Below are 14,832 nucleotides of genomic sequence, written 5' to 3'. Positions count from 1 at the left end.
AAATTCTTCAGAACCAAACACAGCCAATTAATATTTTGTTTGCTTGTATGATTATTTTAAAGACATAACCTGTGTAGATGTCATTTATGGTCGGAGACACTAATAATGGCATCTTACAAATTCATGTTTGAGACAAGTGGTAGCAATAGCTCGTTTTCAGTGGAAGTTATTTTAAACTTCCGACCATTTTTCACAGTTTTACCATGAAGTAAACGTACTCTGTAGTCCTTTTGCCATAGTGCTTCGAGAAAATACCACTTTTGCAGGTGGTGGTTTTCTTAAGTATTGACTATTTTAGCTGCTGCATGAAAACGCAAGCAAGAGACTGCCATTTCTGAGAGCACTGGGCAGCATTTGCATGCAAAAAGAGGCTGTCCTATACCTCCTTTCTGTGCTTTGCTGGCCTACATAAAGCACCTATTGTTCCTTCTCTTCCCACTGAACTAACATCCCTGCCACTGAAGTAATGCATGCTTCCCAATACCTCTAGTGCTTGACCTGCATCTCCTATGTTCACAGTAATGCTTGCTGTGGGAAAAAGTGTTCTTTTCGCCACCTTCTGCATGCTTATATACACTGTAGGTTTTATGTGAAGTGGAGAAAGCACCAAAAGAGCTGAGAAAAGAGCTCATGAAACGCAAGAAAGAGGAGCTTGCACAAAGCCAGCATGCTCAGGTAACAACAGCAGCTTCAAGCTACTAAAATACAAAGGGCAGCAGTATTCACACAGCTTGATGATTTCACTTCTTGTTGTTGTTGAGTGAATATGGAACTTAACTCAAACTAACCCTACGTACTGCTCTCTTTCTTCAAGTACTCCTGTATCACATCCCATAGAGTACACTGTGTAGAAATGTAGAGCAGCAATTTCCAGGTTTGTGCTGTTAAGCCTAATATTTTGTATGCTGCACCGAAAAAAGAACAGTATTTTTCTATGGCAGGTTCACTTACAGTGCCTTTACGAGTGGTAAGTACCCCATAGGTCTGTCAAATTATAAAGGTTACAGTCAGAAGTAAGTTTTGAGCAATATAATCGCAGGGGAGGAAAATTTATGTAATATGTAAGCATGGGGCATCTTGTTCGGGGAAGCAGAACAGATTAGGTAAAGTGAAGTTATTTAAATGTCAGAGTGTAGGTGTATGGAAACTTTACAAGACATCGTCTATAATTTCACGCCTTTAGACTTGCTGCTTTTATATGACCCAGCTAGAAAGGGGGCTACTATTTCAGAAAAATGCTGGCTTTGTGATGGCCACAGCTTGTACAGAGTGAGTTTGCACCACGGAAGAGCAGGTTTGGATTGAGTAATTTAAAGATTAAATGTTTGTGAGTGACCTAGTAGAAAATAATAGCAACTTTATTCGATTACGTGTTTAATTCCAGAGGGGATTTCCCAGGATAGAATGTGATTTGAGTTGCAGCACTCTCCCCGTATCAAAGATATGTGACTGAACTTTTTAGGGAAGCAATTAAATACCTAAATTTTCATAGTGCTTGTAGTGACTTAGTTTGTTTCCTTTGCTGGTTTCAATTTGTTGAAGTAAGGGAAGTGAAAAAGACAATTTTAAGGGTGAAATATCCTTACTTGGAATGATAAGTACTAGATAAGGTGCAGATGTTTAGTTGTAGAATATCTAGAACCTCTGTCAGTGACTACTTTTGTGTGGTTAGCCTTGACATTTTAAATGTGTATTACTAACATACAGCAGATCTCATTTCTTCTTTTTTTTTTTTTTTTTTGAGAACAAAAGTATATTTCATTATATTCTGACATAGGAAGTACATTGTGTCCCACAGGGCGTTGCTCAGGTTATGATTCAGTCTTTTCAGTTGTCTTCATGTACACTTTTCAACGCACAAATGCAGGATGTAAGTCATAAAATGCAAAGCAACAAAAGTTTTATTTCCCTAATTTTCCAGACGTGTTTTCTCTTCTTTGTCTGCTCATATGTGCTGATCAGTGCCACTGCTAACTCCAAACTACTTAGCACAAATTTATGTAATTATGTACTATTGATAGTAAGGAGATCAAAGTTACAGTAGTTATTAACTCTGGGCAAGACACTGAAGTTTCACACAAATGCAATATAATGCTGTTCTCTGGTGTTTATTATTTGTTCAGCACATGTGAGAAACAATGTGTGACTTCTGTGCTGTGTGTGCGGTGAAACCATGCGTTTTAAAGATACCTGAGTTTATTTTAAGATACTTATTGGGCAAAACCAAGTGGTAATTTTAAAAAGGTTGACTGTCTTGCACTGTCTGCCTTTTAACCATCCAACGTGTTCTTTAGTAAAGTCCATGACCTTTATTATATGCAATACTCGAGTAGACATGGGAAGTGGAAAGGCCAGAGTGTTTTCTGACATTGCCTGCTTTACCTTACAGTGCTAGCAATTCTAAAACTTCTTAAGATTTATCATGTAGGGAGAACAGCAACGATATTTAAATGATTGAGTACAGCTCAAGCATAATTGCTTTTTGACCGTGGCTACACTAGAACAGCTTTCCCCCTCCAAATCAAAAAATTCCTGGCAAATTAAACACCATGTTAGTTATGTGTCTTCACCCTCAGAATAATAAACTTGTAGTTTTCTTATCCTTTTCATCTAGAAAGGGAAACAGAACAGTATTTTTCATCAGTCCATATATTTGATTAGGTATGTCTGATTTAATTTATGGATGTGGCCTTCCAGTTCTTTTTGTACCCTCAGGTCTGTCACTGTTAGAACTTTGCACCAGCTTACTCTGGTTTTCTGTTACCTGTCTGACTGCACTCTGCTGTCCACCGAGAGAGATGAAAGCCTCATCTATTAATAATTTCTGTGACGATGAAAACCAGGATTCTCCTGGTCATAATAAAAAGTATTTTTAATGAACATTTAATTCCATGTCTTGCTGACAGCTCTTTTAGCAAGTAGCATGGGTTCAGTAAAAAAACAAAATACATAGCTCAGGAGGCCCTTCCACTGATCATCTGTAGCCCAATACTGTTTTCCTGTCTCATCCCATCGCCCTTCCAGTAGACCATCTTTAACGTTGCTTTGTTACGTGTAACAGCAAATGCTTCAGCTGCCCACCTTGGCTCTGCCATCTTCCTTTCTTCTGACCTTTATATCATGGTAGAAACATCTGCTTTAATTTCTTGTTCTTAAAGAGTGTGTGTGCATGCTTGCATGCTTTTAGATGCTTTTTTTTTTTGATAGTTGCAAAGAAGAAAGGCAACAGTATGGGCTTTAGGGCATGGGATGGGGATTCTTACTGCTGCCTGCCTTTCACGATGTGATACACCCTGGATAATGGGAAGATGCAGGTGATATGGGGACTGCATCAGGCGGATGGCAAATCGCTTTGCGAGGAGCCAGCTCAGCTCTGGTGTGACAAGCTTACAAGTCCTGCGGAATGCAGTTCCTGCGAAAACCATTGGGTGTCTTCATAGCAGCCTTGCAGAACTCCCAACCTCAATATCTTTGCCTTCACGACAAGATAAACCACTCGAGATTGAGAATCAAATCCGAAACACAACTGTGTAAATAAATAGGCTTTAACTAATCAACTGAAGCAAAATAACCACACATACTTTTATTTACTTACACCTGTGAATAATTAACCCTTGATATGATCAGATCAATTTTATATTGGTCTTTGCTAGCTCTGAACCTGCAGCTTGTTTTGAGGAGAGACAAGAGAGGGAATGAATTGCAGATGGCTGGCTAGTTTGTTGCCTTTGGTCTTATTTCTGAAGGTACTATTTAACCATTAAATATTCTCTTACCTACTCTCTATGTAGAAAATACAGGAGATGCATAATGGTATAGCTGAGGCATGTTAGCTCAAGTTTTCATAGATGTATTTGTTTTCGTATCTAGCTAATGCTGAGAGAACTGGGAGTTTCATTAAAATGTAATGTGGTTAGAAGAACACAATTTAATTTACTTCTATTGGTTTTTACCAGGAGCAGGAATTTGTGCAAAAGCAGCAACAAGAACTGGATGCATCTCTGAAGAAAATTATTCAGCAGCAGAAGACAGAACTAGCCACTATTGAACGAGATTTCCTCAACAACAAGCAGCAGCTCATGAGAGGTATCCAGTGTCAGACTCTCTTTAAAAACAGACGTTTGTGTTCTACTTTAATAAAACAATAGTCCATCTTAAATTCATGAAATCAAAGACCTTCATGACTAATCTAGAACTGTAATAAACACACATGCTATAGAATAGCATTGTTCTTAAAATGTACTTGTAGGCCACTTCTAAACATACACTAGCAGGTAGATTAGAAAGTACGGTATTGTACTTTCTGAACCAGCATTCCTCTTTTTTTCCAGCTCGCGAAGCTGCAATCTGGGAGCTGGAAGAGCGACACCTACAAGAGAAACACCAGCTCCTCAAACAGCAGCTCAAAGATCAGTACTTCATGCAGAGACACCAGCTGCTTAAGAGGCATGAGAAAGTGAGTGTTGCTTTTGACACTTTCTTCTGTGTATTATAATATCCGGGGGGTTTTTATCAAGTAGTCTTATGATCTCTACTGGTAGCTGTTTGCTTGCACAGTCAAGACCCACACAGGTGTTTTGAAGCTGTATAAGTTCTGTTGAAATACAAAAATCTTAATCATCTTACTTTAATAACTTAGTAGTATGTGGATGTATAAGTGGTCATATTTGTCCCCTTTGATTCTTAGGAAAAAAAAGTAACAATCATAACATCAACCTTTTTCTATTAAAAATACCACATTCTGCTTATACACCAAAACCAGTTTTTGCTTGCATTTAAATAAATCTAATCATTAGTAAATCATCCTGGAATTAATTGAACAGAATGAACTGGATTAGCTTTTGGGCAAGTAGCTGACAACTGTCTCTTTATAGCTAAATCCTATAAAAGACCAGAAGACAATGCTTATTTTCCACAAGGCATTTTGTTTTTTAGAGAATACATGAAACAGAATAATTTTTGAAATTGTAAACCCAATAAAAAGATACTATGGGATCTCCTTGGTGATTGGAGCAGGAGCAGCCTCCAGTGAAGGCTTCTCTCTGCACGGTTTGGTTTATACCCATAACGGCTGTTGCTTTCACCAGCTTTTGCAACAAACTGACCCTTTCCAGCTGCAGCAGTGGAAGCTCAGTTCCACAAAAGTTTCTCCCTTTGAATAACACAGGCTTTTTAAAACGCAACTCAGGAGTTGAACAACAAATATATGTGCCTTCATGTTCATTAGAGAATTTTATCTGGATGGGCATGATCCAGAGTGCTCTGGAATAAGTGGAAGACCCCTTCCTCCCTGTTGATATCACTAGGGCTGGGACTGGCTTCTGTTGAAAGAAGCAGACTCAAACAGCATGCTCATTGATGAAATGAGATGCAAAACTTCTAACATAATATTTACTCTGTAACATTTCCATATGGTTAATGTTTTAGGAAACGGAACAAATGCAGAGATATAATCAACGCCTTATCGAGGAGTTAAAGAACAAGCAAACTCAGGAGAGAGCGAGACTGCCTAAAATCCAGCGAAGTGAAGCAAAGACTCGAATGGCTATGTTTAAGAAAAGTTTAAGAATCAACTCATTAGCTTCTCCAGACCAAGATCGTGAGAAAATTAAGCAGGTAGTTAATAAAAACAGTTTTAATAGTGTAAGTGCTTAATGTGATATAAATGTGAGGATGGGATAGAGTGCGCTCTCAGCAAGTTCACAGATGGTACAAAACTGGGTTGATGCACTGGATGAGGTCAGAGGAAGTCATCCTTCCCCTCTGCACTGGTGAGACATGTCTGGAGTGCTGGGTCCAGTCCTGGGCTCCCCAGTACAAGTCAGACATGGATTTACTGGAACGAGTTCCGCAAAGGGCCTTGAAGATGACTGAGGGGTCACCGGTGGGTCTTGTTAGAGGAGGAGAGGCTGAGTAGCTGGGGTGCTTCAGCCTGGAGAAGAGAAGGCTCAGGAGGATACTATCCATGTGTCTAAGTACCCAACGGGAGGGAGTAAAGAAGGTGGAGCCAGACTCTTCTCAGTGGCGCCCGGTGACAGGATGAGAGGCAGTGGGCACAATGCAAATACAGAAAATCCAACTCAAACATAAGAAAACACTTTTTTAGCGTGAGGGTGGTCAGATCCTGGAACAGGTTGCCCAGAGAGGTTGGGGACATACTCAGAACCCAACTGGATGGAGGCCTGCGCAACCTGCTCTAGTTGACCGTGCTTTGAGCAAGGGGGTTGATCTTCGCAGGTCCCTTCCAACCGTTCTGTGAAATATTTTTAAGAATACTTGATTTTTGTGAGCTTTTGAACTACAGCTGTAGGTATTCACTCATTTTTCAAAAGGGAACGTTGTAAAGAGGTTAGTGATTTCCTTTGTACTGATGCACAAAAGTCCCGAATCTTGGTTTCATATGGTGAGTGCTGGAAGGATGAAAAATCTGGCAAATGGAGCCTCTGGTAGCTGTGTAAGACCAACCTTAACCAACACTTGCAGCAACACTGCTGAGTCACTTGGCTTCAGAGGGAGGTAATTTCAGGGGTCTGGAAGTGAAATGTGCAGGGTTTTAAGGAAAAGTTGGAGTGCAGACAGAGAAACGGAATGATAGCCAAAACTGTGAGGGCATTCCCTTTGTAAGGATTCTTAAAGAGTAACAAGAATACAGTTATTGGTTAAATCTTTTAAAACCATGCTTGTCAGTTATGCTGTTATGTATTCAGTCTGTTACATACAGTTTTTTGACTCATGTAGACTGTTGTATATAGAGGCACGATATAAACTATCGTTTTTATAATTTCAGTTTGCTATTCAAGAAGAAAAGAGACAGAAGAATGAGAGACTGGCTCAGCATCAGAAGCACGAAAACCAGATGCGGGACCTTCAGTTGCAGTGTGAAGCAAACATCAGAGAACTGCATCAGTTACAGGTTAAAAATAGATGATATTAAATGAGCATTCAGTGGGAAGACTCAGGTTAAGAACTGACGCAGGCAAAGCAGAAACGTATTTTCCTTCATTTTTACTGATTGGTGCAGGGTTTGTTTGTTTTTTTTTTTTCAACTTTGCATTCAAAGGCCTGCAGCATACTGCTTAACCCGATTCAGAGGCTTGCATCAATTAATGAGAAGTTATTTTACATGCAAGGGCACCATGAACCAGAAGCAGATGATGACTTCTAGAATGTCTGTCAAGTTCCCAGTGCTGTTGTCTGTAGGCAACATTTCCTTTTAACTTGATTTTGCTGCAGTGTCGTTAATCAGAACAGAGGTAGGCAGCACCAGGCACTACCCAGCAGTACGCGGAGTGAGGTGGTTTTTACAAAGTGCAGGCTGCCGTGTGCACTTGAGCTTCTGGAAGGAATTCTATTCTTGCGATAAGGATCTCTGTTTTGTCCCTTTGGGTATACATTTTGTAAAAGTTGCTGCTGTATAGCAGAGGCCAGACCTCCTTTTCCATTAAATCTGCTTTTCCCTGCTTCAGGGACACAGGGGAGTTATAAAGCATTAAATGATCGCCTGCTGATAACCTTTGCGTAGAGAAATCTTCCAGCGACCAATGAAGCCAGTTCTACACTATTCGCTTTCTTACACCCTGTGAAAACAGCCCCGACTATGCCGCTAATACTCCTCAGTAAATCCCCAAGTACCATGGGAGTCTTGTGAGAGTTTCAGCTTAAGTAATATTGAGCAGATTAGGGCTACTCTGAGCTTCGCTGAGAAAAATTGGCCCCTAGCTGCACTCAGGTCTCGCCAACTGCCTGTCGGTTTTGTTCCTCTGGTTTTGTACTCTGCATCAGACCCAGTTGGGACTGGATCCCTAGAAACAAGAACACGGGGATTAGAGACTGCCATTGCCAACTGCTCTTAAAAATCAAAGATTTGAGGTAGCCAAATGCTTAATTTTTTTTTTTTTTCTTACCATGCTTCAAAAGCCCTCTGAAAGTTGGGCAGATGGATATGTATCTGCCCGAGAGGAGTGTGAAGCTGATGTGTGGTTTGATTCTCCTTTTCCTTTTTATAGGGCAGTTCTGAGGCTGCTTCCGCAAGCACATCTCACTCCTCTCCAAGCCTCGTTTGTTATTCTCAGCTCCTTGGCACCAAGAGTTGAAATATTTCCAAAAAACGACCTCCTTTTTAATGTAACTGATTTTCATAAATTATCCAACCGGCCTTTAGAAAGCAAAGCAGAAATGCTGTATGACCTTGAAAAGCATTATTAGGCAGTGAAACACAGCCCTGAGTAACGCTGTCAGCTGCTGCCTTAATGATCCTCAGCAGTCTCTTTGGATTTACAAGTATTTCTTATCTCAATTGGTTCTGATGGAAAGATCAGCTTTTGATAATGCAGCCTCGTAACATACTTTTATCTTGTAATTATTCACGTCACTATTTACACGGAATAAGCTAATTAAAAAGGATTAGGACAACATATGTCGCTGTACAAACGTTAAGTTGCCTAATCTGAATTAGTTTTACATAAGGATTATCTTTATCTTGTTTTAAGAATGAAAAATGCCATCTACTGGTTGAGCATGAGACTCAGAAGCTAAAAGAGCTAGATGAAGAGCACAGCCAGGAACTGAAGGAATGGAGAGAGAAATTGAGGCCAAGAAAAAAGGTAAATCGAAGCAGTTCATGAATTGGAAAATAATCAAGAGTTGGATCTGGCAAACGCAGACCATACAAAAACACATTGCAGAGGAGGGGAATCGCGCTACTGTACAAAACTGCTGTAGTTCACTCAATAATAAAAGATGTTAAAAATGTGCAAAATCTGAGCAAAGAACATGTGCAACAGAAAAGGTTTGCGTGCTGTCAGCCTCTTGCGGTGTTCCCTCTTGCAGGGCTTCTCTGCCTGTTTGCACGTAAAACCTTCTCAGCTGGAGGTGAGTCTGGTTTTAGGAATGCATTTCAGAAGCCGGTAGCTTACTACAAAAACTGAGTGCTAAATTACAGAGAGAGGGGGGTGGAGGTTGGGTTTGGGTTTTACGCTTTGTTTTAAAACGAAAAGTACGAGATTGTCACACAGTCCGGAGAGTGGCCTGCAGGCAGCTGGTGTTCTTGGCTCGCTGTGTCCTGGTTTCTGTCTTGCAGTTTCATAATTGCAAGGGGGGGGGGGTTGTGATGGTGTATGAAGTTACAGCCTTCTACCAGACAGTACGTCACCAGCGTAACAGGTTTCTTGTACTTTGCATTGCGATCCTGTGACAATCTGATTTTGGTTTTAGACGCTGGAAGAAGAATTTGCCAGAAAGCTGCAGGAACAGGAAGTTTTCTTTAAAATGACTGGAGAATCCGAATGCCTTAACCCTTCAACACAGAGCCGCATTTCCAAATTCTATCCAATCCCCAGCCTTCACTCCACTGGGTCGTAACTCTGGGAACTGCTGTAGGTCTTTTCGTATTTGGAATTCTCCATCCTCATCGTCTAACCTGACTTAATCTGCGGTGTACGTCAAAGGACCTCGCGCTTTTTGTTTTCAGTGGAGACAATCAGTGTCACAATCGGTTTCTTTACTTCTTGGAACCGGAAGAAAAGAAAGAAGGTGTCAGTGTATAATGGTAATGTTACGTCCTCCAGATGTTTCAAGAAAAGTGGGGTTTTTTTATCTCAGTCTCAAAAAGTATGTTAACAATGGTTTTGACTTTAAGCCTAAAATATTAATTATACCCTTTCTGATCACAAAAAATGGCTTCTCATGTGAACGTTTAAACGGTGTAATATTACTTCTGCTACTGTGTTTTTAAGTGTCTGACTTCTCCACGAGAGAATTCCACACCTGAAACTGCCGAGAGATGTTTAAAACGTTGCAGTGTTGAGCAGTGTCTTCATGGCAAGGACTGAAACGAATTACTCGGAACACGCCAATGATCAGAAAAATAGACCCTTACGTTTAAACACGATCGGTAAAAGCAAAAGCCTTTGCAACTCCTTTGAAAAGAAACCTCTGGCATGAATTAAACTGAGCTGATCTCCGTGACATACTTTGTCCATTAGTTCCATAATGAAATGGGGTGCTAGTTTAATCAATACAGTGCCTGAAACACATAGATGCGCTAATCCTGGCAACAGGATACTGTTTTTGTCATTGAAAAAAAGCAAACCAACCACCAACAAACCACTCCTTAGCATTGTTGTTACTGTACAAACCAGAAGATTTCTTGCTGCTACTGCCATTTTTGTTGTAAATCCTCACCCTAAAATATTTTGCACTAAAATATGTAAAGGTGAAAGAGATGCTAACTTTAAGATGCACAGTTTATTATTTTCCTTAGCGATTGCAGGTGGTTAAGTTCTACACATTGAAAAGCTGTGGAATGTATTTTTTAGAAAGCGGCGTGCAACGTGCCCGTGGCGTCTCTAACTGGCCCTGGAATGGGCAGAGCCATTTTTCTGTTCTTACCAAAGCCTGTTCGTTTAAACTCCATCAGAAAAGTGGAGGTGGGTGGTCATATTTGTAAATAACCATGGCTAAACTCTGATTGGATTAGAAGTGTTTAGATTTGATTTTTTTTTTTAAATTTTAGTCATTTTATTTTATAGAAAGATTTAAGTTAAATATATAGACAAGCTACTTGGTGAAGCTGGGTTTTTTTGCTTTTTTGTTGCCACGTACTAACACAGGCAGTTTTTATTTTTCGGGTTCATAGATGTACAATAAGTTATTGATCTGCCTGATCTGCAGTGGAAAAAAAAAAAAAAACCAACCCTGAAACGTTTCTCATACAGCTGGTAGGGAAACGCAGCGGTAGGAGGTCACTTTCACTGCACTCTTTTTGGCGGCTAGAGTTTGAGGCACGTCAGGACAGTATCGTAAGCCGTGCTTTGGTAGGCTGGGGTTCAATTTGTAAAAGAGTATTTGCGTTCTGTCATTCGAGGCCTGACTTTCCAGTCCCTCTGGGCGTCAGCTGTAAAGGTTCTGTTTTGCCAGCTTGCGTTAAGCGTGCGACTGGTGAACGTTACACGGCGTTCGTTTCATGGGAACAGTATTGATGCGTGGGAATGAACTCATAAATCCACACAGGACTTTAAGCAGATGTGGCTGGAATCTTGGATGCTGAAATCCTTGGACGTTGAACCGCTACCTTCTCAATGAAGACACTTAAAATTTACAGCACAGTAAAAAAAAAAAAAAAAAAATTGGAAAAATGCATGTTTTAATTTAAATTTTCTAACTTTTTGATAGCATAATTACTTTAATAGCTAGCCTTAATTTCTGGCATTTTATTATCTAAATGTGTATTGCATACTGTTGTAAATTCACGTACCATATCTCTAGATTGTTGCTGAATGCAAAGTTCTTTAAATTGTTTATTTAATAGGGTGAAAAATGTCTTGGAAGGCCTTTTACTTCCTAAGCTCTATCATCATAAATTGACTGTTACTAAAATAACATTAAATAATCTTCATCTCTGTATTTAACAGAATCTGTGGGCAGTTTCCGTGTGAGGCAGGCTCTGTGCTTTACTCGGGGAGCAGCCGGGGCAGGCCCGTTTCCCTTCTGGATTCCTTCTCTACCTTCATCCGCATTCAGTCCCTGGAGGGAGACGTTCATCTTCTCCTCCCGTTTTTGGCGGTGTCGGTGATACCTTGCTGATACGCGTTGGCGTGCTGTTTACCTCTGTCTAATCTTTTAAACCTCTTCTTTGAAGATCCTTTTCACACGAGCCCCTGCAAGCTGATCTCGCTGCAAATTGTGCAAAGGAGGAAGTGGGCTCCGGGACGGAGGGAGGGCTCGGGCGTAGCGGTTGAAGCCCTAGCGGTGTTTGCCCAGCTCTCCAGGTGCGGAGCCTCGTGAATGGTGCTGAGGATTGATATCCAGCGTGGAAATGCGTTTTTCAGGGGGGATGACAGGAACAAGCGTGGGTACTTACACATTTAGGCTGATAAAATTGATTTAAGTATTGCAGAGCAGGGAAGAGGTGTACAATGTTAGATCAATGTCAGAAAAGTCAATTCAAATGGCTTTAGTCTCACAGAGGCCCGGAAGAGATCTCCTGAGATACAGAATCCAATCTCTCTGCTATCACACGTCACAGCCCTTAATAACAGCTAGGAGCTCCATCTCCAAGGCGGCCAGGTCTATGTTCCTTAGCCAAAGCAATGTACTTCCTTACCGAGCCTTTGCCAGACCTCAGTTTCCCCACGTGCCCTTCAGAAGATGACCGCAAGTTGGTATTTGCTCGCCCTTGCGTTTTACTGCGTCATAAACACTGTCCACAGGAAAATGAACAAAGGCAGTAAAATGGCATGCACGACTGTGCATTTTGGTTGTCCTCTCCTGTGTACCACCCACTCACACAAAACCCCTGCCTGCGGGCCCACGGCCTCTGATGGATTCAGTGCTGGCAGCTTGTCCTTCCTGAGCTCCAAAAGCCATTTCAGCTCCTGCCCGTTGGCTTTCCCGGGCCTTTCAAGCAGAGGAGCTGGTGGCTCGGCCCCCCCCCAGCCGTGACAGAACCTGGGCTGTGTGCAGGATCTTGTAGTCCTCTGCTAATGCAGCCCTGCCGGTAGCCCGGGGAGATCTTTGGCTAGCCCAGCCGCAGCCGGGCTTGCTGCCCTGCTCTACAACCAGATTCAATTCTGTGCCTCGCCTGGGCGGGGCTGCCCTGGGACCAAGGTAGGAGGATGCTTGGGCTGAGATCCTGAAGGTGCCGCCTCCTGAAGCCCCAGGGGAACTTCGCTGTTTACTTGGTTGAAGGGGAAATAGCCAAGCATGGTTTTTTCCCCTCTCTGATGCCCACAAACCAAACTTCTTTCTTTTTCCAAGCGCTCTGCTGAATACGTGAGAAGCACGTGGGCGTGAAAGGATACAATATTGGAGTTGATCTGATTGATGAGGTAGATCCTGATTTATTAGAGGTTATTCTTTAGAACTGAACTTCTCTAACTGAATTGACACCTGAATTCAAACTGGGAGGTGGCAGGACCCCACTGTCCTGACCAGCGGCATTGATTCAAACTGACTTTTCACATCCCTTTTAAAATCCTGATACTTGTTCCGAGCTGCAGCCTTTTTCTCAGGCCACGTTTTAAGCTCATATCCTTTTAAGATGGCATTCACGGGTATTCAGCATCTAATCAATCACATGGTTTAAAAGATTCTTCTTCTTCTTCTATCCTAGAGGGCTTTCTCTACTGTAACTACATGATACTGGATTTTTTTTTTTCCTTGATGAATAGGGTACTTAGCACCTTAACTAAGACGGAGCCAAGCAAAGCAGTAATGCAATTACTTTCATCACAGCACAAGGTCTTGCACAACGGCAATAGCACATAGGAAGTTCAAGTTGATTCTCTGCCTGAAATGGTATCGGTCTTGCAAGAGAGGGTACAGGAAATACTTAAATTCACGTTTTGATCCCCTTTGAGGGAGCCTGATTCTCAGAGGTGCTGCGTGGCTGCAGCTCCCGGGTCCTCAGAAATGCTCATCTTTGCTGAAAACCAGGGAACAGACTTAAAAACGAGCAAATAGGCTACGTGCCAGTTGCTTCCACGGAGCTGCTGCTTTTGGGTTAATCTGCCGTGGGGAAGTGGGGCAAGTTCTCGTGGATGGTGCCGGTGTGGTCATTTGGGGTGAGGGCAGGGAGGAGTGCTGGGGGGTGACCATGCAGGTAACCTCCTGCCATTCAGGTTGGCATTTACAGTCCCGTCATTCCACTTCAAAGTCTACTTCTGGATCTGAGAAGCTTCCTTGCGTTGACATGTCCACGTGAGCACATTTCCTGTTCCCTGATGTGTGCTGTCGGCTTCGCAGTAGATAAAAAATGAGGGCGGAGAGGATGAACCTTCCTCCCCACAGGCAAGGCAAGGCAAGGCCGGGATGCCCTGTCACGCCCTTATGAAAGACGAGGACAGATGAAGGGAAGGAGAAGACAACAGCAGCTTCGCAGCGTTTCTCTGTGTTGCTTGCAGAGCTTTTGGTTGTGCTCCATCCCCTTTCTCTCGCCTCAGCCCTCACATTTCATTTCTGAAGCTGCTTCTGGCGCGGGGCCGGTCAGCGGTGCCAGAGGAAGACGATGGCCTCTTAGGTAAGAACGTGCTCAGAACCAGCCCGCACATGGGGCCGGCTCGCGTGCTTCCATGGTACCGAGAGTGGAAGGGAGTCGCTGAGCCCAAAGATGCTCTGATTTCCCAAAGTCTCTCTTACAATCACCAAGCGAGGTGGTAAAACCTCGTTCTTGCTCATTATGGTGGAAGGAACAGAAGCTAGGAAGGGACGCTGTGTGAGATCTGTCCTGTTGAACTGCTGGCCCCCTGTTTTCCCCAAAAAAGGGGTGCTCTCGTGATACAGCCCAGAGCCCTGAGGCGGCCCCAACTGCCTGCTGCCCCCGGGCCGTGTTGAATGTGCTGTGTTAACTGCAAACCGAGTTATTTTGCCTTACAGAAAGCAACCAAAAATCACGAGAGGGGTGCGTGACTGGCCGAGGGAGGGTCCCTGTGTGCACAGCTCATGGGCGTGAGCCTGCAGTAGCAGCCACACAACAGTTCCTTTTGGGTTTGTTGTTTTTAAAAGTAATTTGATTTCATGGCTTTCTGTAGAATATTGTAATAATTCTGCTGTAAATACAATAAAATCAGAGTTTGCTGAGATGGCCTCTGTTTTGTTTGTGGAAAACTGACATGAAATACCAGTCATCTGTGAGTGAATGGGACAATTTATTATTTTAAAAATAAATCAAGTGTGTTGCGCTTAGCACATGTAGCCCCGGGGGGGGAGTGCAGATTTAGCACACGCCCAGAAGGATGCTGCAGCCCCTGCCCTGCCCTGCCAGGGGGGCTTCAACCTGGGCTTGTAGGAGCCCCAACTGCTGCCCCCCAGGCCGTGGGTCCCCCCTCGTGGCAG

The 14,832-nt window shown here is 42.6% G+C and overlaps 1 protein-coding gene across 4 annotated transcripts in view; it reads left to right on the top strand.

Annotated features, from left to right (window-relative positions):
- Nucleotides 1–14,498, top strand: part of SLK (STE20 like kinase) — a 50,918-nt gene extending 36,420 nt beyond the window's left edge. For 2 of the 4 annotated variants that reach the window (XM_035898960.1, XM_009643470.2), the window contains exons 13-19: nt 583–675; nt 3,957–4,086; nt 4,332–4,456; nt 5,428–5,616; nt 6,788–6,913; nt 8,490–8,603; nt 9,214–14,497. In XM_035898960.1, the coding sequence (XP_035754853.1) occupies nt 583–675; nt 3,957–4,086; nt 4,332–4,456; nt 5,428–5,616; nt 6,788–6,913; nt 8,490–8,603; nt 9,214–9,360 (924 nt within the window). In that variant the 3' untranslated portion in view covers nt 9,361–14,497. Of the gene's footprint in view, nt 1–582; nt 676–3,956; nt 4,087–4,331; nt 4,457–5,427; nt 5,617–6,787; nt 6,914–8,489; nt 8,604–9,213 lie in introns of all 4 variants that reach the window. The other 2 variants (XM_035898962.1, XM_035898961.1) reach the window with 2 other exon arrangements.
- Nucleotides 14,499–14,832: the final 334 nt, after the last annotated feature.

The sequence above is a fragment of the Egretta garzetta genome, unplaced genomic scaffold (assembly GCF_000687185.1).
Source record: "Egretta garzetta isolate BGI_Z169 unplaced genomic scaffold, ASM68718v1 scaffold8, whole genome shotgun sequence".
NCBI classification, from domain to species: domain Eukaryota; kingdom Metazoa; phylum Chordata; class Aves; order Pelecaniformes; family Ardeidae; genus Egretta; species Egretta garzetta.
This window is presented reverse-complemented; position numbering and strand designations above follow the sequence as displayed.